Source organism: Pteronotus mesoamericanus, unplaced genomic scaffold, assembly GCF_021234165.1.
Source record: "Pteronotus mesoamericanus isolate MK-2021 breed Mesoamerican mustached bat unplaced genomic scaffold, CSHL_Meso_final scaffold_31, whole genome shotgun sequence".
Classification (NCBI taxonomy): domain Eukaryota; kingdom Metazoa; phylum Chordata; class Mammalia; order Chiroptera; family Mormoopidae; genus Pteronotus; species Pteronotus mesoamericanus.
Window position 1 is genome coordinate 35,376,431 of NW_026555312.1, and position 26,334 is coordinate 35,402,764.

Sequence of the window (26,334 nt, forward strand, 5' to 3'; positions counted from 1 at the left end):
CATCTCAGTTGACATCTTGATGAAGGAACTTTTTAGTTTTCACCTCTCCAAGGTATGAGGGAGAGAGAGTAGTAGTCTGTGTTCTTCTGCATAGGGATCCTTTTCACCCCTCACAGTCTGTTATCCCTTGAGGATAGTTGGAGTCAGTGAGCTTCTCCCAAGGCCTGGCAAAGAAATCTAAGCTCCAACTGTAGTTACTTCAGGAGGAAGTTGAGGTAGAGAAGTTATAAACATAATTTTAGGCTGCTTTCACTAATTTTGAAGTAGCAGATTTGGATTCTGATGACATTTTTAGGTTAGAAGCTATTTTTATCATGTGATAAAATGGAGCTAAGTTTTGAGAACTCTTAAGGTATGTACTTTTAAGAACGTGCTTCATTACTGAAGTTCTTGTGTGGTTTAGTATCATGAAGTTTACCTACGGGTCAAATGATCTTATCTGTGTATCTCCAAGCATAAACAGCACTGAATGTACAGTGTACTCACATCATGAGTTGAACTTTAAATAGTATAATTTTAAACTTTTTAACTAGACATATATGTCACATGATTATATTTGATTCATTGATGGAGTAATCTAACTGGAGGATTAAAAGCTTATAAAAATAGATACCAGTGTTTAAATACTCTGATTTATTCATCAGATAAAAATTTCCAGTGGGCAAATACTGGGGCAACTGTGTTTGGAACACAGTCAACCAGTAAAGTTGGCGAAGAAGATGATGGTAGTGATGAAGAAGTAGTTTATAATGAAGATATCCATTTTGAACCAATAGTGTCATTACCAGAGGTAAATATTAAAGAATGCAAATCTTACCAATAACTTCATGTTGTAGTTAAAACTTGATTTGTAGGGCTAGCTTTGTTTGCATTTTCTTCGGAAGTATTTACAATTTCAAATGAAAGCTCTTCGTTTATTTTTTAGAAGTTCAGCCTTTAAGTAAAAATTGTCTTTGTCAGAATTTATATATAATGTTGTTTGGCATATTATATATGGAATTATTGGGGAGAACTAAATTTTTCCTGTTAGAATATCATGTTTGTGTTCATAACATAATTCTGGGGGCAAAAATACCCCATCTCATACTTGCTAAAGTCCTATCAATAAAAATAAACTGCATTTTCTGGGCAAGAATGTTGTTTTAGACAAGTTACTTTTGTCAGTTTTTAACCTGAAGCAGTAGTTATTTCTCTTGAACAACTTTTTGAAACCTCTTCTGTCTTATAAAAGAATGTAATTTCCAAAAGAATATTATATAAAAGAAAAATAATTAATGACAAATCAGGTCTTTCCTGCCTCATCTAAGTCAGATGTATTCTAGCCCTAGGATATTACTATTTATTTTGATACTATAGTTCAAATTCTGTTAATGTCCTTACAAAGAGAATATTTTGAAGAATTTGGATCTTTGGAATTTGTTATGGATATATGTTATAAGCAGCAGTTTATTTTTCATCTATCATAGGTAGAAGTAAAATCTGGAGAAGAAGATGAAGAAATTTTATTTAAAGAGAGAGCCAAACTTTATAGATGGGATCGAGATGTCAGTCAGTGGAAGGAGCGTGGTGTTGGAGATATTAAGATTCTTTGGCATACACTGAAGAATTACTATCGGATCCTAATGAGAAGAGACCAAGTCTTTAAAGTGTGTGCAAACCATGTAATAACCAAGACAATGGAATTAAAACCCTTAAATGTCTCGAACAATGCTTTAGTTTGGACTGCCTCGGATTATGCTGGTACATTCAAATGCTACTTTTCATTTTTTTTGACTTTGCTAAAGTCTATAACAAATACAACAGTTATTTTGATACTCAGGTCATTGTATTGTGTTGTTGTTTAATAGATGGAGAAGCCAAAGTGGAACAGCTTGCAGTAAGATTTAAAACTAAAGAAATGGCTGATTGTTTTAAGAAAAAATTTGAAGAATGTCAACAGAATTTATTGAAACTGCAGAAGGGACAGGTATCACTGACAGCAGAATTTTCAAAGGAGACAAATCCTGTGGTGTTCTTTGATGTTTGTGCAGAGGATGAACCTCTAGGACGTATAACCATGGAATTATTTTCAAACATTGTTCCTCAAACTGCTGAGAACTTCAGAGCACTATGCACTGGAGAGAAGGGTTTTGGTTTCAAGAACTCCATTTTTCACAGAATAATTCCAGATTTCATTTGCCAAGTAAGTATTGATTGTGTATCACAGCTGAAGTCTATAAAAGTGCACCATACTAACTGGGAAATTTGAGTGTTTGGCCTCACTTGTAATTTACTTAAGATTTCTTTAGCTTTTCTACACTTTAGTTGGTATTACCACCCCAACATCCTACACCCACAAAAACTTTAAACCTGAAGTGGTAGAAATTTCTAATATGTTAAATCTGTTACTAGAGTGTGCGAAAAAGACTTCCTGTCATTTTTGTCTTCTTTCAGGATGGGTATTTCTTAGTTTTCAAACCACATTTCTCATTCTAGTGTTTAGGACTTATCCTGTAGTAGTCAGTCAGTTGTGTGTACTTTAATATTTTATTCAGGATTCCTATTAATCAAAAATTTTTTTCAGGGTGGAGATATCACCAAAAATGATGGAACAGGAGGACGGTCCATTTATGGAGATAAATTTGAAGATGAAAATTTTCATGTTAAACATACTGGTCCTGGTTTACTATCGATGGCTAATCGAGGCCGGGATACCAATAATTCTCAATTCTTTATAACACTGAAAAAAGCAGAACATTTGGACTTTAAGCATGTAGTATTTGGGTTTGTTAAAGATGGCATGGATACTGTGAAAAAGATTGAATCATTTGGTTCTCCTAAAGGGTCTGCTAGTCAAAGAATTATCATCACAGAATGTGGGCAGATATAAAATCATTGTTTTTATTAGTAAATTTTACCTGTATAAACAGTTGAGTTGAAGCTTAGCTATTACGATAATATGGTAATTATGTTCAGCTTTTGAAAATGGAGGTTTCCAATGTATAAATGTAAAATTGCAGCTTATAGCTGTTGTCACTTTTTAATGTGTTATAATTGACCTTGCATGGTGTGAAATAAAAGTTTAAACACTGGTTTATTTCAGGTGTACTTGTGTTTATGTACTCCTGACCTATCTGTATTAAAATGGAATAATGTTAACCTTGTTATAAGCAATAGACCTTCTCATACCATTGAAAAAATATTATATAAACAATTTAATTTTAATTCCTTTTAAGGTCTTGGACTTAATGCATGGATATACTTACCATTTGAATAAAAGGACCAAAACTTGGGTAATTTTTATTTTAGTTTTGAAAAAAATACTTGGTAATTTTAACTATTGGTATGGTCATTTTATGTATACTCACTTATGAATGGGGTAGAGCCCAGAGCATAGAGACTTAACCAAAGTGCTCTTCTATAATCCTTGCACTTCCTATGTAGTTAACTTCTAAGTAGAGAACCTTCTGTTAAAATGATATGTAGCTTCCTGTGCCCTTTCAAAGGTATTAAGTTAATTTTTACATTTTAAACAAGTTGAGTATTTCCTTAGATTTTTAAGAAATTTTCTGCCATCTGTTTCTACTACCTCAAACTGCAGCTTGGTTCTTAATAGAACTTGCATTTTCCCTTACAGTTACTGTGATAAAGTATGAATATTTTAAAAAGGTCTAAACCATGTTCTTTGGTTAAATATTTGCATTATACTAGATTGTTACAGTACTTTTGTCTGGTGAATTTTGTAGCAGAAATAAAGTGACAATTGTTAACAGCCATGCCATTTTAAAAATTTATTGTGCATCTAATTGTTCATTTAGAACCACAGTGAGGAGGACAATTAAAGGTCTGTAACTTAAACTTGCCACATAAATTACCAGAGCTACCAAGGTGGTGACTTTTATTTCAAGTCTGATACACACCGAAAACTTACTTGGAAATGGCTAGCCTCAAAATTTAGACTGCTAAAAAGGGGGATGTTCTCATCAACCTACTCAGTACAGAAGTACAAAGAAGGTAGTCAGAACACAGAATCTTATATAGTTTAATCATTCTAGTCACTAAGAGTGGCTGCCCTGACTCTCCTGTGTTTTTCCCAGTGAACTCACCTCATTTAGTGAAAGACAGTGGGGTTTATTCTATTGTTTAGGGATTTGGAAATAGGCTATCCTTTAGTAAGTGCTTGTTCAACCACCTGTTGAGGAGAAGGGTGCCATCTGTAGTTTGTGTGAATAATGAGTGATGGGATACCATCACTAAATCCACTTGGCCATAAAGCCAGGTAACTGAAATAAACCTACTCCAGTGTATCAGTTGAACTACATGAATTTTAAAGAGAACCGTGGATTACACGCATACACATTTAACAGTAAGAATTGGCTCCTTTGGACAGTCACGTAGTGTAAGTTGCTGTAGAGTGTGTTGAATTTTTCTGCTGGGACAGCTAATGCCTTTGTCCTGATTTTAGAATAACATCCAAGTAAAGTGCTTGCTTTTCCTTTTCCTTTCCTTCCCTCCCTCCCTCTGTCCCTCCTCGTTTATTTATTTTTAGAAAGAGGGGAAAGCAGGGAGAAAGAGAGGGAGAGAAACATCAGTGTGTGGTTGCCTCTTGTGCACCTCACTACAGGGGACCTTGCCTGAAACCCAGGCATGTCCCCTGATTGGGAATCAAACCAGTGACCCTTTGGTTCACAGGTTGGTACTCAATGCACTGAGCCACACCAGTCAAGGACATTTTTTTTTTTTTAAAGACATCAGTGCTATTCCAAAGCATTCCAATTTAAAAAGATTTAAAAACTAATACCTTGACCAAAAGTTCGATTAAAAATGACAAGTAAACAGCCTTTTCCAGTATTAGTATTCTAAAGATGCTTAAAAGTGCCTCGAGGCATTTTTAAGGAAGACTGTCATAATTCAGGAAAGGGCTTCGTGATTTCTGTGTTATTTAATTGCTGATGTATAAACGTACATGTCATGTCTTTTTAAGAAAACTGCTGTGATTTTAAATTGGCTCATTAAATTCTGCTTGAAGATAAAAACTCTGTATACTATAGTAATACGGCAAAAGACTATTGGTTTAAATAATTTTCAGAAAACTAATTAAAATATTACAAAATAATTTTGACATTTGAAGAAATTTCAATATTACCAGAGACTCTAGTAATTGTTAGTCCGGGCATGCTGGTGAATACTGTTTAGAAAAGTAAAGGATTATATTAGTGTATTTGTATAAATGAGAGAAATTAAGTGGGTATTTAGATGTTCAACTCAGTCTCTGATTTAAGTTGATATACTGTGTCAATAATGATAGTCACTGTTCTAGGCACTGGGGAGTTGATTGAGGAGAATAAAAAAAACATGCTCAAGAAGCTTACACTCTCATACTGCTTGTTAATACTGTTTCTCCACGTATGAAATACCAGCCATTGGCAGGAAGGTGAAGAGGTAGTTTTTGAAATCGCTGCGCTTTGTAGTAAGATATATTCTTGATTTTTCTCTTCTTTAATATTAGTTAGCAAAAAGGCCATTCTGATTATGTCCTAAAGCACACTAAATACGTATCTCAAGCCCTGGCCAGATAGGTTAGTTGTTGGTTGGAGCATCGTCCCTACACCAAAAGATTGCAGTTTGATTCTGGTCAAGGCACATGCCTAGGTTACCGGTTGTGCCCTGAAACGCACCCATGTTTCACACATCATTGTTTCTCCATCCCTTGTCCCCTTTAGAATCGATCATGTCATGTTTTCTGGTGAGAATAACACAACGTCATATATGCCCCAGGTCAGGGTAAGGTCCTACCATTCAGGTTCGGGTCATCCTGGTGAGCCCCGCTCTGTCGACAGGTTTTATATGCATTCCCATGTACACGTGAGAGGCGCGTAGATATACCACAAGACTGGCTTCCTCCCTGGTTATGGATCTGAGGCTCCAGATAAGGACAGCACCAGGCCTGCTGAGTGCAACCTAAATGGACACAACGAGACACACAGACTGGAAATATGAAAAACCATTTATCAGTTCAAATAACAAATAAATTGGTAATTGAACGTTAAGCTAAGACGTTTTTAGCATAACAATACACAACACATTAAACGCCCGTCTCGGCGCCTGAGGGGCGGGCTGTGTCGTGTGTCCTGACGCACTTCCGCTGCGCGAGCTCCGGGCCTGCACGTACTGCTGGGGGTTTGAACGTCGTTCCCGGGGAGACAACGGCAGCCCAGCACAATGGAACCGAGAGTGGTCAAACCGCCTGGGCAGGATTTCGCGGTGGAGCGTCTCAAAAGCCGCTATGGGCTAGGCTGCTGCTCGGCCGAGGTGAGGTCTCCGGCTTCCTCCTCGGCCTTGTTTCCGGGTCTGCGAGAGGGTTCCTGCTAGCGTGAAATAGCCCTCCCAGCGCTCCTCTTGAGCCTAGAGCGTGAAACAGGTCCAATGAAAATTAGCTAGAGGGGAAGAGTATTACTAGACCGCAGATGTGTGACAGGTAATGTCACATAGATGGGAAAACAAGTTTTCTATCAGAAACGTTCTTCACCAAAGCTTTTGCAGGTTTATGTTCTACCAATCCTGGTTTGTCATTGTTGAACGTATTTCTGAACTTTTACTTACAGTGACTTCAGTGGAGTTCAAAAAACAATTTAATTCCTTTAAAAGGCTTATTGTAAAATAATTCCAAACTTTAAAAAAAATTTCCAGAATAATACTCTTGTACCCTTCACTTGTATTCACCATTGTTAAACATTTTGCCACATTTGCTTTACTATTCTCTCTCCCTATTTTTGACATCCTTTCCATATTTACATTTTTTTCCCAGAACCATTTGAGGATAGTCTGCAGGCATCGTGACTCTTTACTTAATAAATACTTAAGTGTGTTTTCCTAGAAATAAAGACATTGTCTTATATAACCAGAGTAATAAAGTCAGGACACTTACCATTGCTACAATATGTATTTCATATCTAAATGTTACTAATCTCAGTAATGTCCTTTGTAAAAAGTTTTTTTCTGGTGTAGATATAATCTAAAAATAAGCACTGCATTTGGTTTTCTCTTTTATTACTGCTTTTAATTTGGAAAGAATTCTGCATGTAGAACAATTATTTATTAGAATGTCACTCATTTTGGATTTGTGTAATGATACCTCATGATTAGATACTGGTTATGCATTTTTGGCAGGACTACCTCATGAATCATATGTGACTTGCTGTGTTCATCACGACACACGTGTTGCTTTGTTTCATTATTGGTGATGTTAACTTTGATTACTTGGTTAAGGTGGTGCCTACCAGATTTCTCCACTGGTCTAATTAAAGGCCAACCTTTGTAATTAGAACATAATTTGTAGGGAACTATTTTGTGACAGCAAGTTGATTCTCAGTATACAAATTAAATGTTATTACTATTATTTTTTTTTAGTATGCTTTTTCAAATTTTGATCAGGCTAAATGTAAGAGAAGAACTCTAACCTTCCCAGGTAAGCCTATGAAGATTTTCTATATTTGGGGTTTTAACAAATTTAATTTGAAAGAAAGGATTTTTTTTAAAAAGTTTAGACTTAATAGCTATTGTTAGATGTCTTGTGATAGCTAAGCTCTTTTTGGGGGTGAATGTGTAAGATGTCTTTAAAAATCATATAGAAATTTTTTTAAAAAGCTTTTATTTCTTTTTAGAGAGGGGAAAGGAGGGAGAAAGAGAGGGAGAGAAACATCCATAGGTTGCTTCTCACATTCACACTAAGTGGGGACTGAACCCAAAACCAAGGTGTGTGCCCTGACTGGGAATTGAACTGACAACCTTTCGATTTGCAGGATGATGCCCAATCAACTGAGCCACACCCCTTGGGACTAACCTTTAGAGTTTCGATTTGTTGATATATCTTAGGCAGTGTTTTTACTAGTAAGTTTAATCATTGGACTTTGAGATAATTATAGCAGAAACAGTAGTTAATATCTTTAAAAGTTCATCAGATGGTGGATTAAGGAATTTCATTTTTTTCCAAACTTATTTTATTTTGAAATTTGGTAACATTCTTTTGAAACATTTTTTCCAGTATGAAAAAACTAATTCCAGTTATTACTGAGTCTGGTATCTTCAAAATAACTTAAGGTTGAATATTAGTTTTGAAATTGCCCTAAAACTTACAACTAAACTGGAAAAGTTGGCATTTGTGCTGCCAGTCACTACCAGAACCAATAAGTAAAGATAAGGATTGAATCTTTATGGGTGCTTTATTCAGATGCCAGTGATCTGAGAAGAGGGTGGGTATGTACCCTCAAAAACTGTCTAACATCTTACCTTATGCTGACCTTTTTACAGGGAGAAGGTAAGGATAGTTAACGGGTTGGGGAAAAAATTAATCAGATAAGAGTCTATAACTAATAATAGCCATAATGATGACGAAAAGTCCATCAGGATTTTCTTAGTATTTCTTTATCATCTGATCAACAATTCTTTATCTGAGTCAGAGACATTCTCTCCCCTGGAAGACAATGATTTCAATACCATCTTTATTGTTTGCAGACCCCCTGGGGCACAAAGGCTGAATTGCTTGTAGAATACCTGCAGTCACAAAGGTCAGGTATTCCAGTTTCTGGAATAACAGCTTTCCACCTGCATTATTCACTTAAGCCTATTATTCACTTAAGCCTATCAACTGTGACAGAATCTGAAATCTTTAACTCTTGAGTTCTCCTATCACAAGCTTTCAAAATATGAATGAGAAGTGTAGGTCATTAAATTTGAGGGGATAAAAACAAAGTGTTAGAAAAGGGTGTGTACATTTAAAATTATTTCTAGATAACTTATGAGAGAAGCTCTCTTCTCTTTTTTTCACTGAATTTAGATTAACAAGCTAATAGTTTATTAAATCTTAGTGTTTAAAGTATATGAAATGAAAAATAAAGTGTTGACTGCTCGAGGACTAATGAGGTATCATGAAGTAGCAAGAGGGCTGGACTCTGAATTTTATTCCTTCTACTTGCTGGTTGTGTTCCTTGGAAAAATTTAGATAACTTTTCTGGTTCTTAGGTTTCAAACCATTAAAATAAAATTAAAAGCTTTCTTGCTTTGAGGGGTTGCTAGGATAAAATAAGATGATGGATGAAACAGCATTTTGTAATCAGGAAAGTGCTATAGTAGAATATAAGATTTGATGCTTATTTTTAGAAGGTTGTATCAAGGAGACATAGAGATAAGAAATCCTTTAAGTAATTTTTCCATCTTATCTTTAGGAGCGTAGAATGTACCTGATCTATTAAGTTATCTCTGCTATTTTTTCTGTTGTTAACAGATGACTTGGATATCTACTCATCTGGAGATAAAATTGTTTCCTCATTAAGATGGTATTCTGATAAAAGAAAGCATTCCAGTATACCTCTTTGTAGTTCACCGAAGCATTTCAACATGAACTGGTAAAGTACCCTGCATCCATACTGTTGCTTTTCCTTCAGTATTTAAAAAACACTGAGAAAGGACAAAAGATGGATTATTTATGTGTTTGCTTTTCCCTGAGAGGAAGTATGAAGAGTCTGGAGACTGCTGAATAGCCTTTGTCTAGTAATGTGGTAGGCAATGGATTTTAGATAAGTTAAGAAAGAGAGAAAGAGAGAGAGGTATTGATTGAAGAAGTCAATCTGGGGAGATGGCAACGACAAAATTTGTATGATATAGTCCTGGGGCATGAGGGGTGAGCAGTTTTGTACACGATTTTACCCTGGGAAAAAGAAGTAAAAAAACTGGAAGCTAAGGTGAAATAAAATTTCAGATTTAATTTTATTAATGCCAAAAATGTGTGGCAGAAGGTAGTTCTATGGGTATCAAGGAGGAGTAAACATTTTGAAATATATACGATAAAGATATATACATATACAAAATAAAATGTTGAGATAATATGGAGAGGAAAAAAAGACAATTGTGCCTAAAATATCATGAATGATTAATGTAATGATATATTTCATTATATGATATTTGGGAGCTTGAATTTTTTTATATAATTGCTTGATTCTCTAAATCCGTGTAAGTCACTTTCAGAATACATTCGGAACACTATTCAGTATGTGGAAAAGCATTTAAATAGTCTATTATCGTCATCATTTTAACTATTTGGCACTCACAAAATAACTTAGTTGATCTGGATTCAAGATTTGTACATGAGGTAAATTGAATATAGAGTAGGGAAAGTGAAAATTGCCTAACATAACTATGAGTAATTGAAAATTATTTGCATATATTTAACTGATGGTTTTTTGTCTCGGCATAATTTCAAATTATAATTTGAAGCTTTTGGACTGTGAAGGTTTTTATAACATTGGATGGTTTTTTTCACAATCCCTAGTTATGAAGTAGTCTAGAAATATGATACTGTGTAGCACAGGAGCCACATGTGGCTACTGAGTGTCTGAATTGAGGTATTGGGTTGGCGAAAAAGGTTGTTTTTTTTTTTTCCCCCCTAGAAGATGGCTATCATCGTACTTCATTCAGAACTATTTTATTAGGTTGTGTTGTGACAGCTGTCCTATCAGCATGCATTTAAAATAAAATTTACTGAAATTGGTGAATTTTTGTGTAAACATTTTAATACTGAAGATGGAAGAAAATAAGCAACATTTTCGGCATATTATGCTTCATTATTTCAAGAAAGGTAAATTCTCAACTGATGCAAAAAGAGATTTCTGGAGTGTATAGAGAAGGTGCTGTGACTGATCAAATGTGTCAAAAGCGGTTTGCAACGTTTCATGCTGGAGATTTCTTGCTGGACAATGCTCTGCAGTCATGTAGACCAATTGAAGTTGACAGTGATCAAATTGAGACATTAATTGAAAACAATCAAATTTCTACTACGCAGGCGATAGCCAACATACTCAAATTGTCCAAATCAATAAAGTTATTGGTAAAAATGAAAAATACATCTTTTACTTTATGGAAAAAACCGTATGGACCTTTTGGCCAACCCAATATGTTGGAAGTCTAAAATATATACAGATTGAAGAAGATGGGTTAAAGAATTTAAAATACCTTAATTTTAAAATATTGATTACATATTAAAATTGTAATCTTTTAGATATACTGGATTAAAAATAACATTGTTAAAATTTCACATCTTATTATAGTTTTAATGTGTTTGATGTGGCTTCTAGAAAATTTTAAATTACCTTATATAACTTGCACTATATTCTTTTTGAACAGTACTGTTTGAGAAATTTCAACTTCGAGATCATTTTTTTATTGAATTAGACTCTTGGGAGTGTAAATTCTCTTCCACCTTTTACTAGTTATATCACCTGTTAATTATTTAAATGCTTTAGGGTTCTGTTTCTTCATGTTAAACAATACTTACTTTAGCTAAAATGATAGATAACAATACCTGTTATATCTATCACACAGAAGTATTATGAATTAAAAGAAAGGTTGACAGTAGTAGAGCATTCTAGAGGTAAATGCAGTTTTCAGTTAAGCATCTTTATATATGTAGGAAGATAATTTTGTTGAGCTTTAGAATCAGTGAATTACTTTTTTAAAAATATTGTTCCTTTTTTGCACTTGTACCATTTTTCTTGATTGTGATGCTGTTAATATTTAAGAAGCAGTTTTATCTTCTTAAAATGCTATAGTAAACTTCCAGAATGCTGTGATATATATTTTTTTAAAGCCTAGATGAAGAACTGGATTCCTTTCATAATTTGAAGCAACGGGAAACAGAAGAAGAGTTACTTGAAAATGATCAGAGAGTTAGTAGCTTCAGAAAAACCAAACAGTCTTTTAAAGAAATAGAAAAAGGTAAAAGAAATACTCATTTTAGATGTCATTTAAATAGTAACTATGTGAAGTAGTGCACGTAAAGCTTACCCCATAGTAATAAAACTTGTCCCTCAGGCATCTATATTTCTGTGTTCTGAATTTTTATGAGGTATGAGACAATTACTGCGCTTATTATTAAACTAAAGTAAAAGAGAAAAAGAAACTTCATTATTTTCCAGTAGCATTCCTAAACTCTTAAAACTAATAAAAATTAGCTAATCAATTACATACTTACTGTAATTACCTTAGTTCTTTTCTTGCCAGTATTTGTTAGGAAGTGAGTAAAGTCTTGTAGTATATGATGAATCCTTCAGTATTTGAAGAAAATATTCCAGATTTCTTAAGGCATGTCTTCCTTGGGTACTGAACTACTAGGTAATTTCTATTGTGTCTGGCTGGATAGTTGATAGGATTTCAAGGAAAAAGGAGATCAGAAACGGATTCTTCCTCTTTGGCTGCAGTATTTTGAGAGCACTTGTTTTTGCCACATTGATAATTTCTATGCATTTCTTCTGGCATATAAAAGTATAAAATAGGGTAAAGCAATGAAGATAATTTTGGTATTAATAAAAGAACATATTTAAAGAAGGAGGTTATAGAAATTGCATAATTACATGATTATATGATTATAGACATTGTATAAAGTTAAAAACAGGTAAAAAAAAATACGGCCATTTATATAGGTAGTAAAAATTAAAGAGAAGTGAAGCAGTGATTAACACTATATTTGAGTTAGGGGAGAAGGAGTAATATATGATCAGTAGTTTCTGAGGTAACTATATTTCTTGGCCTAGGCAGTTAATACATGAATGTTTTCATACGCTTTAACAATGTATTTTGAAGTAATTTCAGACTTACCAAAAAGAGCACAAAGAATTTTGTGTAGCCTTCATCCAAATTTTCTAAATGTTGTATTTTTTATTACCTTTGCTTTATCATTCTTTCTTTCTGCATTTGGTACTTGAAACTTTTTAACAACACTATTGTATAATTCAAATTTAAAATAGTTCTTCCCGAAGATTACCTTACCTGTAAATACTTAAAACTGTAAATTAATAAAGTTTATAAATAAAATTTTATTTTTTTAGCAGTTGCCTGGCCATCTAATTTGGCCTCAAATTCAAGAAATTGGACTGAATGTTGTAGTGATGCAAATAACTCTCCTTTGAAACATGTCAGCTCTCCAACATCTAAAGCATCAAATAAGCCGAGTTTATTTCCACATCAGATCAATCAGATATATGATGAATTATTCCAAATACATCAGAAACTGCGGGTAAGAACTAAATACTGGATTAAGAATTTAGAAGTATTTATATTCTGAACACCAACATTTACAAAACTTAAATATTACAAGGTATTTTATTTTAATTTTTTTTATTAGTGTGTCAAGACAATATCAGAAGGGAACAAACACTATAAGAACAATTGAAGGGGAAAATGTATGGCTGAGAAAAATATAAACTGGTGTTTTTATATGTAGGAGTACTTTTTAGATTTCGGACTATCTTATGTTTTCTTTATTCTAATTCCATCACATTCTTGCTTAAGAAATAAAATCTGCTGGTAAAGAATGCTTTTTGAAGTAGGTGTTCTTGATTTGTTGTTTTAAATACGTATAGGTCAGCAGTTCTCTTGTCAACTCACATTAATATGCAGTTCAGAACATTGGACTTTATCTTTGGGATTTTTTATTTCTAAAGGAGGTAATTCATGAATTTATCAAGTGTCCACTAGATAGGAGTACAGAAGGAATCAAAGTATATGTAATACACAATTTCTGTTGAAATTCGAGTTGAGAAATATATTTTTATACACATGAAATAAACATTTTTTAAAAATGAGTATCTTATTTTATCTAAATAATTCAGATAATAATTACCATAGCATTTTAGAAAAAGATTAGTTTAGCCTGAAATCACTGGGGAAAAATTCAAGGAGATACTTAGCTTGGTATATGACTGAGATACAAAATTTAAAGAGATAGAGAGGATTGGGAAAGGGCATTTCAGGTATAAGGGACTGGAGGTGAAGGGTTTTTAGAAAGGAGTGAAATGTCAGATTGTGAATTTATTAGCCTGTCTGAGAAAGAAAATAGTGAAAAGTCAGGTTTGGGTATTCCAGGTTGTTAAACAAAAGAGTGACAAAACAAAAATTTATTGCATTTGGAAGATTCCTTTGCTAATACTTTATGGGATAATAAAAGTAAGCAGGGTTGTAATGATATATCTGCCATCAACAATAAACACAATAAAGGTATATTTAATTTAAAAAGTAAAGGTATATTTAATTTAAAAAAAGAATGGTCAGTGTGGCTCAGTTGGTTGGAGCATCATCCCGTACAGTGAAAAGCTGGTCAGGGCATGTACCTAGGTTGCGGGTTCCATCCCCAATTGGGGTGCATATGGAAGGCAACCTAATCGATATCCCCCACCCCTTCTCTCTCTCTCTCTCTCCCTCTCCACCTTCTCCCTCCCTCCTCCGTCCTCTTTCTCTAAAATCAATAAACATTTTATAAAGAGTTTTTTTAAAATGAAGTAAAAATAAATCTAAATCTAATTTGATCTGACTCTAAAAATTACTTTGTGGTCTGTTGTATTGGTTATCGTTAAGTATATACATTTCATCATTCTACGTGATTTCATTTATTGAACAAATATTTGAACACCTGTTAATATGTAGTTGCATGCTCAGTGCTGAAAATATAGAAGTAAATGAAATATGTATGGTCCTTACCATGTATAGCTTATTAGAAGCAAATTCTGGGTACCTGTGTAATTACAGTTTTCTAAGTGAATTATTTTACAATATGGACACCTGATAGGATTAAATTGTGAGGTCAGGCAAGGTTTATCTGAGAAAATAACATTTAAGTTAAACCATGAAGGATGAGTAGGGTTTAGCCCAGTGAATTGGGGTACATTCTAGAATGAGATATTCCAGTATGAGAAGCTCCAGAGGCACGATAACATATTCATTCAAGGAAAATGTGGTAGGTAACTGAGGATTTTTAAAAAAACTTGAGGATTTTTAAAGTGGAGGAATTGCATAAACTAGTGTGTGCTCAAATAAATGGACTGGAGTAGAGCAGGTATGGAAGTTGGGAGACCAGAAAGGATATTTTACTGCAGGAGAGAGATAATGATAACTTGGACTGGGGTGACAGCAGAGAAGTGGAAATAAATATAATAGAGATTTATTTTAAAGGTAAAATTGAGTGGAATCGGTACAGTGAATTGGATGTGGTATAAGGAGAATAAGGTGTCTAAGATGATTCCCTCATTTCTGGTTGTACAACTTGGAGAAAGAATGGATTTAGGGAGAAAGATTGGAGAAAGAATGGATTTAGGGAGAAAGATTGTGACTTTTATTTGGAATGGATTCGGTTTGAGTGTTAAATGGAGATACAATGTCAGTAGTTAAGTATATCATTCTGGCAGTCAGAACATAGTTACTGGATGTATTGAAATTAGGAAGTAATTTACATACAGATATTTAAAACTGTCACAGAAGTTAGAGGGTAGAGTATGATGGCATGATAGTAGTCTGATGGTATCCTGTATTAGGATGAGGGCCTGAGGGATAAAGATAAGTGGATGGATTCTAAATATATTTAAGAGATTAAATCAGTGGATATTGTTTTGATATGGGAAGTGTGCAGTAGGATTTTAGTCAAGAGCAAAGTGCCTTTTTTTTTTTTGGTGAGATAGTGGAACAAAACTGGAGGAGGAGATTAATCAGTTTTTAAAAAATTCATAACTATTGTTTTTTTCAGGAAAGAAGGAATTTATGATAAATATTGCATTTTCATATTTATCGTTTTACTAGGTAACACTATTTTACTTTTTAAAAGTTTAATTTATAAAATACTTAGGACATTTAAAAACAAAAGTGCTATAGCATCAACCATGACCCCATTGTTCATATTCTATAGTGCTAATATTAATATTTCTATTGGAGATATTTATTGTTCTATTTTATAAAAATTTATTTTATTTCTTATTTTTAGGTTCTTCCTTTTTTTTTTTTTTGGTGCTGTTGTTCACTTACAGTTTTTCCACCTTTTTCCCCATTGCTCACCCCCCCTGCATCCCTCCCCACTCCTACAGTAAAGTCCTTGCCAGTGAGTCCTCTATTCATGTTCCCTTTGCTTGCCTCTTCCCATTCATTTCCCCTGTTATCACCCTCTCCCTATCCCTTTGGTCAGTGTCTGTTTGTTCTTTATTCCCATGTCTCTGGTTCTGTTTTGCTCATTTGTTTGTTTTTTTGATTGGGTTCCATTTATAGGTGAGATCATACGGTATCTGTTGTTCACCACCTGGTTTATTTCACTTAGCATAATGCTCTCCAGTTCCATCCAAGCTGTTGCAAAGGATAGGAGTTCCTTCTTTCTTTCTGCTGCATAGTATACCATTGTTTAAATGTACCACAGTTTTTTGATCCATCCATTTACTGATGGACACTTAATCTGTTTCCAGCTCTTGGCTATTGTAGATAACACTGCTGTGAATAATGTGGTGCATAGGTTCTTCAGAACTAGTGGTTCAGAACTAGGTTTCCTGGGGTATAGTCCCAGCAGTGGGATCTCTGGATCAAAAGGCAGTTCCATCTTTAGTTTTTTGAGTAAATTCCATACAGTTTTCCACAGTGGCTGCACCAGCCAGCATTCCCACCAACAGTATACTAGGGTTTCCTTACCTCTACAACCTCCCTGGCACTTGTTGTTTGTTGATTTATTAGTGATGGAGATTCTGATCAGTGTGTAATTGTGTCTCATTGAGGTTTTAATTTGCATGTCTCTAGTGACTAGTGATGTTGAGCATTTTTTCATGTGTCTTTGGGCCCTCTGTATGTCCTCTTTCGAGAAGTGCTTGTTCAGATCCTTTGCCCATTTTCGAATTGGATGCTTGTCATCCTGGTGTGGAGTCATGTGAGTTTTTTTATATATTTTGGAGATCAAACCCTTGTCTGAGGTATTGGCAAATATGGTTTCCCATGTGGTTGGTTCCCTTTCCATTTTGTTGATGTTGTCTTTAGCCCTGCAGAAATTTTTTAGTTTGATGGAGTCCTATTTGTTTATTCTTTCCTTTATATTCCTTGCCGTAGGGGATGTATTGGTGAAAAAATTGCTGTATGGGATATCTGAAATTTTCTAGCCTATGTTATCCTCTTGGACTTTTATAGAGTCACAATTTATATTCAAGTCTTATATCCATCTTGAGTCTGTTTTGGTGTATGGTATAAGCTGGTGTTCGAGTACCATTGTTTTGCATATACCATCCAGTTCTCCCAACGCCATTCACTGAGGAGGCTCTTTTTACTCCATTTTATGTTCCTGCCCTCTTTGTTAAATATTAACTGACCATATTGACATAAATTTATTTCTAGGCTCTCTGTTCCATTGGTCTATGTGTCTGTTCTTATGCCATTATGAGACTGTTTTGATTACCATGGGCCTTGTAATATAGTTTGATATCAGGTATTGTGTTCCCTCTTTGTTGTTCTTTCTCAGAATTGCTGAGGCTATTCAGGGTCATATATGGTTTCATATAAGTTTTTGATATATTCTATATCTGTGAAATATGTCACAGTATTTTGATAAGGATTGCTTAGAATCTGTAGATTGCTTTGGGTAGTATGGACAATTTGATGATGTTAATTCTTCCAGTCTACAAACACGGTATATGCTTCCATTTATTTGTGTCTTCCTTAATTTCTTTCTTCAGTGTTCTGTAATTTCTCGGTACAGGCCTTTTACTTCTTCGGTTAAGTTTATTCCTAAGTATTTTATTTTTCTTGGTGCTGTAGCAAATGGGATATTTTTCCTGATTTCTGTTCCTGATGTTTCATTGTTGGTGTACAAAAATGGCTTTGATTTCTGTGTATTGACTTTGTATCCCACTGTTTTGCGAAATTGATTTATTAGGTCGAGTAGTTTTTTGGTGGAGTCTATCGGGTTTCCATGTACACTATCATGACATCTACAAAATGACAGATTTACTTCCTCTTTTCCAACTTGGATGCCCTCTATTTCTTTTTTCTTGTCTGATCACTCTCTCTAGAACTTCCAATACTATGTTGAATAGAAGTGGTGAAAGAGGACATCCTTGTATTGTTCCTGGTCTTAGTGGGAAAGCTTTTAGTTTTTGCCTGTTGAGTATGGTGTTGCCTGTAGGTTTCTCATATATGGCCTTTATTAATTTGAGGTATGCTCCCTCTATTCCCACTTTGCTGAGTGTTTTTATCATAAATGGTGCTGTACTTTATCAAATGCTTTTTCTGAATCTATTGATACCATGTGATTTTTGTGTTTCATTTTGTTTATGTGATGTATTACATTTATTGATTTGCAAATATTGAACCATCCTTGCATCCCTGGGATGAATGCCACTTGATCATGATGTATGATATTATTAATGTATTGCTGCATCTGGTTTGCGATTTTGTTGAGGATTTTAGCGTCTATGTTCATCAGCAATATTGGCCTGTAGTTTTCTCTTTGTTGTGTGTTTATTTGGTTTTTGCATTAGGATAATGCTGACCTCATCAAAACAGTTTGGGAGTCTTCATTCTTCTTGGATTTTTTGGAATAGTTTGAGAAGAATCAGGCATTAATGCGTGGTAAAATTCTCTTGTGAGTCCTGCCGGCACAGGGCTTTTGTGTACTGGGAGTTTTTTCATTATTGCTTCAGTTTCACGAGTTAATATTAAGTCTATTCAGCCTGTCTTCCTCTTCTTGACTCAGTTCTGGAAGATTATATGTTTCTAGAAATTTGTCCATTTCACCCTGGTTTTTTCAAATTTCTTGGCATAGTAATTTCTTACACTCCTTCGTATTTCTGTGATACCGGTTGTAATTTCTCCTTTTTCATTTCTGGTTTTATTTATTTGGGTCATCTCTCTTTTTTTCTTGATGAGTCTGGATAAAAGGTTGTTGATTTTATCTTTTTAAAGAACGAGCTCCTGGATTTATTGATCCTTTGGAGTGTTCATTTAATCCCTATATCATTTAATTCTGCTCTGATCTTGATTAGTTCCTTCCTTCTACTCGGTCTGTGCTATGTTTGTTGTTTTTCCTCTGCTTTTTGTAGATGTAGGGTTAGGTCATTTATTTGAAATGTTTCTGTCTTATTTAGGTAGGCTTATATTGCTATGAACTTTCCTCTCAGGACTGCCTTTGCTGTGTCCCATAGGTTTTGGACTGTTGTGTGTTCATTTTCATTTGTTTCCAGAAACTTTTTGATTTCTTCCTTGATCTCATTGTTTACCAGTTTGTTATTTAATAACATGTTATTCTGTCTCCATGTATTTGACTGTGTTTGAATTTTTTCCTTAAGGTTGGTTTCTAGTTTCAAGCCATTGTGATCTGAGAAAATGCTTGATATGATTTCAGTTTTCTTGAATTTGTTAAGGCTTGTTTTGTGTCCTATCATGGGGTCTGTCTTTGAAATGTTCCATGTGGATTTGAAAAGAATGTATATTTTGCTTTTTTGTGGGGAAAGGTTCTGTATGTATTAATCAAATCCATTTGTTCTAGTGCATTGTTCAGTGCCACAATATCCTTGTTGATTCTTTTTTTGGAAGTGCTATCCATTGCTGACAGTGAGGTGTTAAAATCCCTTAGTATAAGTGTATTCCTGTTTATATCTTTCTTGAAGTTCTCCAAGAATTCCCTTATATAACTGGGCGCTGTCTGTTGAGTGCATATATAATTACAATGTTTATGTCTTCTTGATGAACTCTTCCCTTGAGTATCTGAAGTGTCCTTCTGTGTCTCATTTTGTGGCCTTTGTTTTGAAGTGTATTTTGTCTGATTTAAGTATCGCTACCCCGGCTTTTATTTCCTGTCCATATGCTTGTAATATTTTTTTCCAGCCCTTCACTTTCAGTCTGTGTAGGTCTTTTATTCTAAGTTGGGTCTCATGTAGGTAGCACATGTGCAGGTCTCTTTTCTTATCCATTCAGCTACCCAGTGTCTTTTGATTGGCACATTTAATCCATTTACATTTAAAGTTATTATTGTAGGTATTTATTCATTGTAATTTTTCGCCTTTGTACCTGTGTTTCTCTTTTTCTCACTCTTTTTCTTTCTCCTCTTAAAGAAGTCCCTGTAGCATGTCTTGCATTGCTGATATGATGGAGGTATATTCTTTCAGCCTTTTTATGTTTGGAAAATCCTTATGTCACCTTCTATTTTAAATGAGAACCTTGCTGGGTAGAGCACTCATGGTTGCAAGCCTTTACTTTTCATTACTTGGAAAGTTTCCTGCCATTCCCTTCTGGCTTGTAGTGTTTCTGTTGAGAAGTCAGCTGCTAGCCTTATTTGGGCTCCCTAGTATGTTACTACCTCTTTCTCCTTTGCTGCCTGTAAGCTTCTCTTTCTGTCTTTGAATTTGCCATTTTAATTTTGATGTGTCTTAGAATGGGCCTCTTGGATTCATCCTGATTGGGACCCTCTGTACTACCTGAACTTGTGTGACTTTTCCTCTCCTCCAGCTAGGGAAGTTTTCCATCATTACTATTTCAGTCAGGTTTTTTATCCCTACTCCTCCTCTTCGCCTTCTGGTATCCCTATTAAACACATATCATTACATTTCATGTTATCCTGTAGCTCCCCTAACCCCTCTTTGTTGTTTTTTGAGTCCTTTTCCCTTTTCTTGGTCTTTCTGTGAATTTTTTTCTACCTTGTCCTCCAGCTTGCTGATTCGATCCTTTGCTCCATCTGCTGTTGTTTTAATTCCTTCTGTTGTGTTCTTTATTTCATAAATCGTATCATTCATTTCCTCCTGGCTCTTACTGATATTTACGATGTCTTTTTTCAGTCAGATGTAGTTCACAGTAAGTTCCTTGTGTCTTCCCTGTTGTTCTTTGTAGTTCGCACTGAGCTCATTGAGCTTTCTTATAACCATTGTTTTGAACTCAGTGTCTGATAAGTTTACTTGCCTCTACTTCATTTAGCACTCTTTCTGGTAATTCCTCCTTCCTTTCTATTGGGGGTTGTTTCTTTGTCTCCCCATTTTATGGGAGACTCTTCTTGTTTGCTTCTGCTTCTTAAAGTGATCTGCTTTGACTTCCTCACTTTGTTACGTGAACTTCCATTGTAGTAGACTTGTTAGATTCAGTGGTGCAGTCTTCTTGATCTCAATTTGGCTCTCTTGATTTAATTGGGTTGTGATTTTTGTTGGTTTGTTTTTTGGTGGATCCTTCCCTCCAGTTGGCTGACTGATGGCCCCTCCACCCACTGAGTCTTGTATGCTCTTGTGCAGGTGCTGTCAGAACAAAACCACAAAGTGTAGGAAATAAACCAACACCTGCAAAAATAACTCCCACCCGCACCCCCACTATGAACAGTAAATGGACTAGTGTCAATAATGGTGTAAAGTGATTTAGACTATTATAAGAAAGGAGAGTGAATATGAGATGACCTACTGAAAGAACAATGATTTTGAGAGGGTGGAGGGAAGAGCGCTAATAAGAATAGGGAATCAGAGCAATGCAAATAGAGAAAGTAAAAATATACATCATAAATGAAAAGGAATGAGAATACGGAATAGAGTAAGAGAAGCGTAAATATTAGGTTTAAACAAATTTTAAACAATGAAGCAAGAGAGAGAAAGAAAAAGGGAAAAGAAATAAGTAATAAAAAAATTGGAAACAAATTGGAACAAAAAATCCACCACAGCAGTATCAACAGCAAATGAGCGAAAATTAGTATAGGTGGGGTGGGAATAATAGGGAAAAAAGAAAGAAAAGCTTAAGAGATGTCTAGAGGAAGGGGAAGTGATTTTGAGATGGTAGATGGAGAGGTAGATGTGGAATGAAAACCAGGTGAAGACAGGGGAAAAGTAAGATTTGAGATAAAAAGAAAAGAAAAGGCAGGATGAAAGAAAAATAAAACCAGGCTAAGATACGGAAAAATTAAAATTTGAGACAAAAAAAGAAAAAGAATAGGCTGGTGCAGGCAGTATGTTGTAGGAGAGGGGAATGGTAAAATTTGAGATTTGAAATACAAAAATAGTGAATATCTAGAGATAAAATAAAAAAAAAAATGCAACAACAACCACCCTACCCACAACCAACAAGCAAAGGTTGCTAAAGGTGGAGAGAGAATGCTTGTATTTTAAGAAAGGGAAAAAGAATGTGACATGTCCATTGACAAAAAATTGGTTTTGAGAGGCTGGGTGGGGGAAATCTAGTAAGAGTAGAGAATGGAAACAAGTTGTAGCAAGAGGGAAAGCAGAATTTAAAATGAAAATAATACGAGGAAAGAAGAAGGTAAAATGGGGTAAGAGAAGGGAGGAGCAAAGTATGAGAATTGAAATAAACTATAATATAAAATTTAGTGTCTTAATATGCACAAACTTGAAGGACAAGAAATGAATGTTAAAAAACTATGCCGAAAAGAAAATATCACAAATCATGGAGAAGACCACGGTGGATTTTGTCTTGGTAACATTTAGTATTTACCACTGTTTTTTCTTTCTGGATCCTCTGTTGGTGTCAGATGGAGATGCTGTCTGGCCTTATGCAGCCTGTTCAGGACTACCAGGGAACTACCATCTGTGGCTGACTCCTGCAGTTGTTAATCTAGTCACTCTGTGCTCAGCAGTCAGGCTTAAGCACCACAGGTGGGGCAGAGTATCTCCTGGGGGCGGAGCTATTGCTTCCCTTCACGCTGATGCCACTCTAAGGGGAGTGATCTGCCTGAGCAAGATGGTCTCTGAAATATGGGAGATGACCGAGCCCTGGGATCCTGGTGGCTGCCCTCTCAGTTCTCTCTCCAAAGCCTCCATCCCCAGTCTCTCTTTGAGTGTCTCTAGTCTACTCAGCCCCTGCTTTGCAGAGCCCAGGGTAAGTGGCTGCATATGAAAATTTATGCATTGGCCCTTAAAACGACTCTTTGTGTCTCCAGCCATCCATTTCTGGCCGAGAGAAACTGTGATGCTTTTCACCATAGGATGTTATCTGTGTACTTTTCATACTCTGGTGCTGTACGGTGGGAAGCACAGCTTGGAGTTTAGACTCCGCACTTCTCAGTGTAGTCCCCTAGCTGTTTAAATATCCCTCTGGCACTCCAGCTGTTTCTTGTGGGTGCCCAGTGTGCCCTCTCTTGTCTCCAGCGCACTCTCTACATGTTACATTGTACTGAAGCTGTTTCATCTGTCTGTCTGTCTGTGGTTATAAGGCTTCTCTTGCTTGTCTTCAGTTGTTTACTCTGCTTTCTCCACAATTTATTTGTAATTCCAGATTGGTCCTGTCAGGAAGTTAGCGTAACTTTCATTGACTCCTCCACCATGTTGGATTCTTTATTTGTTTCCATCTACTCACTTTGGGCTTTGTTTGTTTTTCTTTTTCAAGTTCCTTTAAGTGTAGATTATTTATTGAATTTTTTCGTGTTTTTTGAGATAGCCCTGTAACGCTATGAATTTCTCTCTTAGGATTGTGTTCTCTGTGTTCCACAGATTTTGGGTTATTTTGTTATTTACATTTTTTTTGAGGTATCTTTTGATATCTTCCTTGATCTCAGTGTTGGCCCATTCATTATTTAATAACGTTATTTATCTGCCCTGTGTTTGCATGTTTTTCAGTGTTCTTTTTGTGATTGCTTTCTAGTTTCACAGCATTGTGGTTAGAGAAGATGCTTGATATGATTTTAATCTTCTTAAATTTATTGCGACTTCTTTTGTGTCTTAATATGTGGTCTTCCTAGAAAATGTTCCATGTGCCCTTAAGAATAATGTGTATTCTGCTGCTTTGGGATGAAATGTTCTGTAGATATCAATTAAATCTATTTGATCCAATGTGTCATTTAAGGTCGCTTTCTCTTTGTTCATTTTCTGTCTGGAAGATCTATCCATTGAAGTTACTGGGGTGTTAAAATCTCTGACTGTGACTCTCTTTCTGTTGATCTCTCTCTTTATGTCCATCAAGATTTGCTTTATATACTTAGGTGCTCCTATGTTGGGTGCATAAATGTTTACTAGGTTTATATTCTTTTGTTGTGTTGTTTCCTTTATCATTATTTAGTATCTTTCTCTAGCCTTGGTTTTAAAGTCTTATATTTTGTCATATATAATTATTGCTATCCCAGCATTATTTTCCTGTCCATTTGCAAGAAATATCTTTCTACATCCTTTTTCTTTGAGTCTTTGTGTATCTTTTGTTCTGTGGTGGGTCTCTTGAAGGCAGCATATATATCAGTCTTGTTTTTTATATGTTCAGTTTTCCTATATCTTTTAATTGGAGCATTTAAGCCATTTACATTTTAAGTGATTATTGATAGATACATATTTATTGTCATTTTATTTTTTTAACTGTGTTTCTCAATTATTCTTTTTTTCCTTCTCCTTCAAGTTAGCCCTTTAACATTTGTTGTAGTACTGGTTTGGTGTTAACAACTCCTTTATCCTTTTCTTGTTTGGGAAGCTCTTTATTTTTCTTTCAGTTTTAAATGCTAGCCTTGCTGTGTTAAGTAGCCTGGTTGTAGGTTCTTGCTTTCATCACTTTGAATATTTCCAGGCTGTCCCTTCTGGACTGAGATGTTTCTGGAAGAAATCAGATGACTGTCTTGCAGAAGCTTCCTTATAGGTAACTAACTGCTTTTCTCTTGTGACTTTTAAGATTCTCTTCTTGTCTTTAAGCTTGCCATTTTAATTTTGATATGTCTTTGTGTGGTCTTCTTTGGGTCTGTCTTGTTTGGGACTCTCTGTGCTTCCTGCACTTGTGTGTTTTTTTTTTCCTTCACTAGGTTAGGGAAGTTTTCAGTTATTATCTCTTCAAATAGGTTCTCAGTCCCTTGCTCTTTCCTTCCCCTTTGGGTATCCCTATCATAGGTATGTTACGCTTTATGTTGTTCCAAAGGTCCCCTAATCTATCTTTATTCTTTTAAATTCTTTTTTCTTTTTGCTACTGTAATTGGGTGTCGGTTTGTTTTTTTTTTTTTTACCTGTTTTCCAGATCACTGATTTGATCCTCTCCTTCATCTCACCTGTTTTTCCCTTCCAGTATGTTATTTATTTCAGATATTGCATTCTTTGATTCAGACTGGTTCTTTTTTATGATTTCTGTGTCTCTTTACATGCTGTTGAGCTCTCTGTATGATAAAGTGCTTGCCTTCATTTCATTTAGTTCTTCTTCTGGAGAATTCTCTTGTGCTTTCATTTGGGACCTGTTTCATTGTTGCTCCAATTTGGTCGCCACCCCTTTCTATTTGTTTCTATGTATTAGGTAGATCTGCAAAGACTTTGCTGCAGGGCTATGTCAGACGCTGCCTGTGACTGGCTGTGAGCAAATTGTTTGGAGCTATCAGTGAATCATACTTTGTGGCTCCCTATGCTGGGCCAAGGTGTGTGCTGAAAGGACCAAGCTGCTCATTAAGGTTGGCTTTTACCAACACCGGGCCTGGGGGAAGGTCTGGTAAAGGTTGAAAACACCAGAGATCTGCCTCCACCTGCAAGCTGCCTGTTAGGCTTAGTCACTGAAAGATCCTACTGCTGTACTCCTCAGCAGGACTTAAGCTCCACAGGGTGGGGCTGTTACTTTCCCCCATGCTGATGCTACAGGGAGGGGAGTGCTCTGCAGGAGAAAGATGGCCTCTGCAGTATGATGCGCAGGGATAATTGAAGCAGACCATTCAGGTTTCTCCCCAGAGCCAGCAACACCAGACTCTCCTCACATGGCTCCACTCCACTGTGCCCTCCCTTTCCTGGAGCCCAGGATAAGTGTGAAATTTTGTGCATTAGACCTTTACGAGGGTGACTGCATCTCTAATCATTTCTCCCTGGCGGACAGAAATCCTACTCCTTTTCATGGTGGGATGTTATCTGGGTGCCTTCCCCAGTTCTTGTGCTCTGTGCTGAAGAGACCACCTTGTGGTTTAGACTTCATACTTCTCAGGGGGAACCTCATTTCACAGCTGCTGAAATATCCCTCCAGAACTTCATCTGCTACCTGTGGGAGCCCAGCTAGCCCTCTCATGCCTCCTCACTTCTTGCCAGTCTTAATGTGATGATGTGGTTTCTTATGTCAGTCCTTGGTTATAAGGCTTTTCTCCAGCTGGTCTTCAGTTGGTTATTTAGGATGATTTTCCTATAATTTACTTGTAATTCCAGTTTGGTCCTGGGAGGAAGTTAGTGTAGCTTCCACCTATACTTCCACCATCTTGGATCCTTTTTGGCATTAAAAAAAAAATATATCTAACTTAATTCACTTGGTGAGATACCCTCTAGGTCCATCCACGTTGCAGATGGCAGGATTTTGTTCTTTTTTATTTATGATCATGGTGGTGTTGATTTGCATTTTTCCAATGGCTAATTGAATTCAGTTTTACACATGTATATTTTGTGCTGCCTGAAATATATAGGTTGAGATGTTAAATAGCCTGTTTGGATTTGAGTTTGGGCTTGGGAAAAAGAGTTGAGTAGTTGTAGGTTAGGAGCAATTAGCCACTGTGTGAATGCAACCAAGCAGAAAGAGAGTGAAAAATGATAAAGTGGCTTAAACCCAAATCCTGAGGAACATTAGTAATTAAAAGGACAGTGGATGAAGAGAGCATGAAAAGGAGAC

General features: G+C 35.6%; 2 protein-coding genes across 3 annotated transcripts in view; both read left to right on the forward strand.

Annotated features, from left to right (window-relative positions):
• The window catches only part of LOC129085608 (E3 SUMO-protein ligase RanBP2-like), a 79,690-nt gene extending 75,937 nt beyond the window's left edge, over window positions 1-3,753 (forward strand). For both annotated transcript variants that reach the window (XM_054592020.1, XM_054592021.1), the window contains 4 exons: window positions 645-790; window positions 1,467-1,740; window positions 1,848-2,182; window positions 2,564-3,753. In XM_054592020.1, the coding sequence (XP_054447995.1) occupies window positions 645-790; window positions 1,467-1,740; window positions 1,848-2,182; window positions 2,564-2,869 (1,061 nt within the window). In that variant the 3' untranslated portion in view covers window positions 2,870-3,753. The remainder of the gene's footprint in view (window positions 1-644; window positions 791-1,466; window positions 1,741-1,847; window positions 2,183-2,563) is intronic.
• Window positions 3,754-6,064: 2,311 nt separating this feature from the next.
• Window positions 6,065-26,334, forward strand: part of CCDC138 (coiled-coil domain containing 138) — a 121,809-nt gene continuing 101,539 nt past the window's right edge. The window contains exons 1-5 of the mRNA XM_054592022.1: window positions 6,065-6,291; window positions 7,390-7,447; window positions 9,263-9,383; window positions 11,621-11,748; window positions 12,858-13,045. Of these exons, the coding sequence (XP_054447997.1) occupies window positions 6,202-6,291; window positions 7,390-7,447; window positions 9,263-9,383; window positions 11,621-11,748; window positions 12,858-13,045 (585 nt within the window). The 5' untranslated portion in view covers window positions 6,065-6,201. The remainder of the gene's footprint in view (window positions 6,292-7,389; window positions 7,448-9,262; window positions 9,384-11,620; window positions 11,749-12,857; window positions 13,046-26,334) is intronic.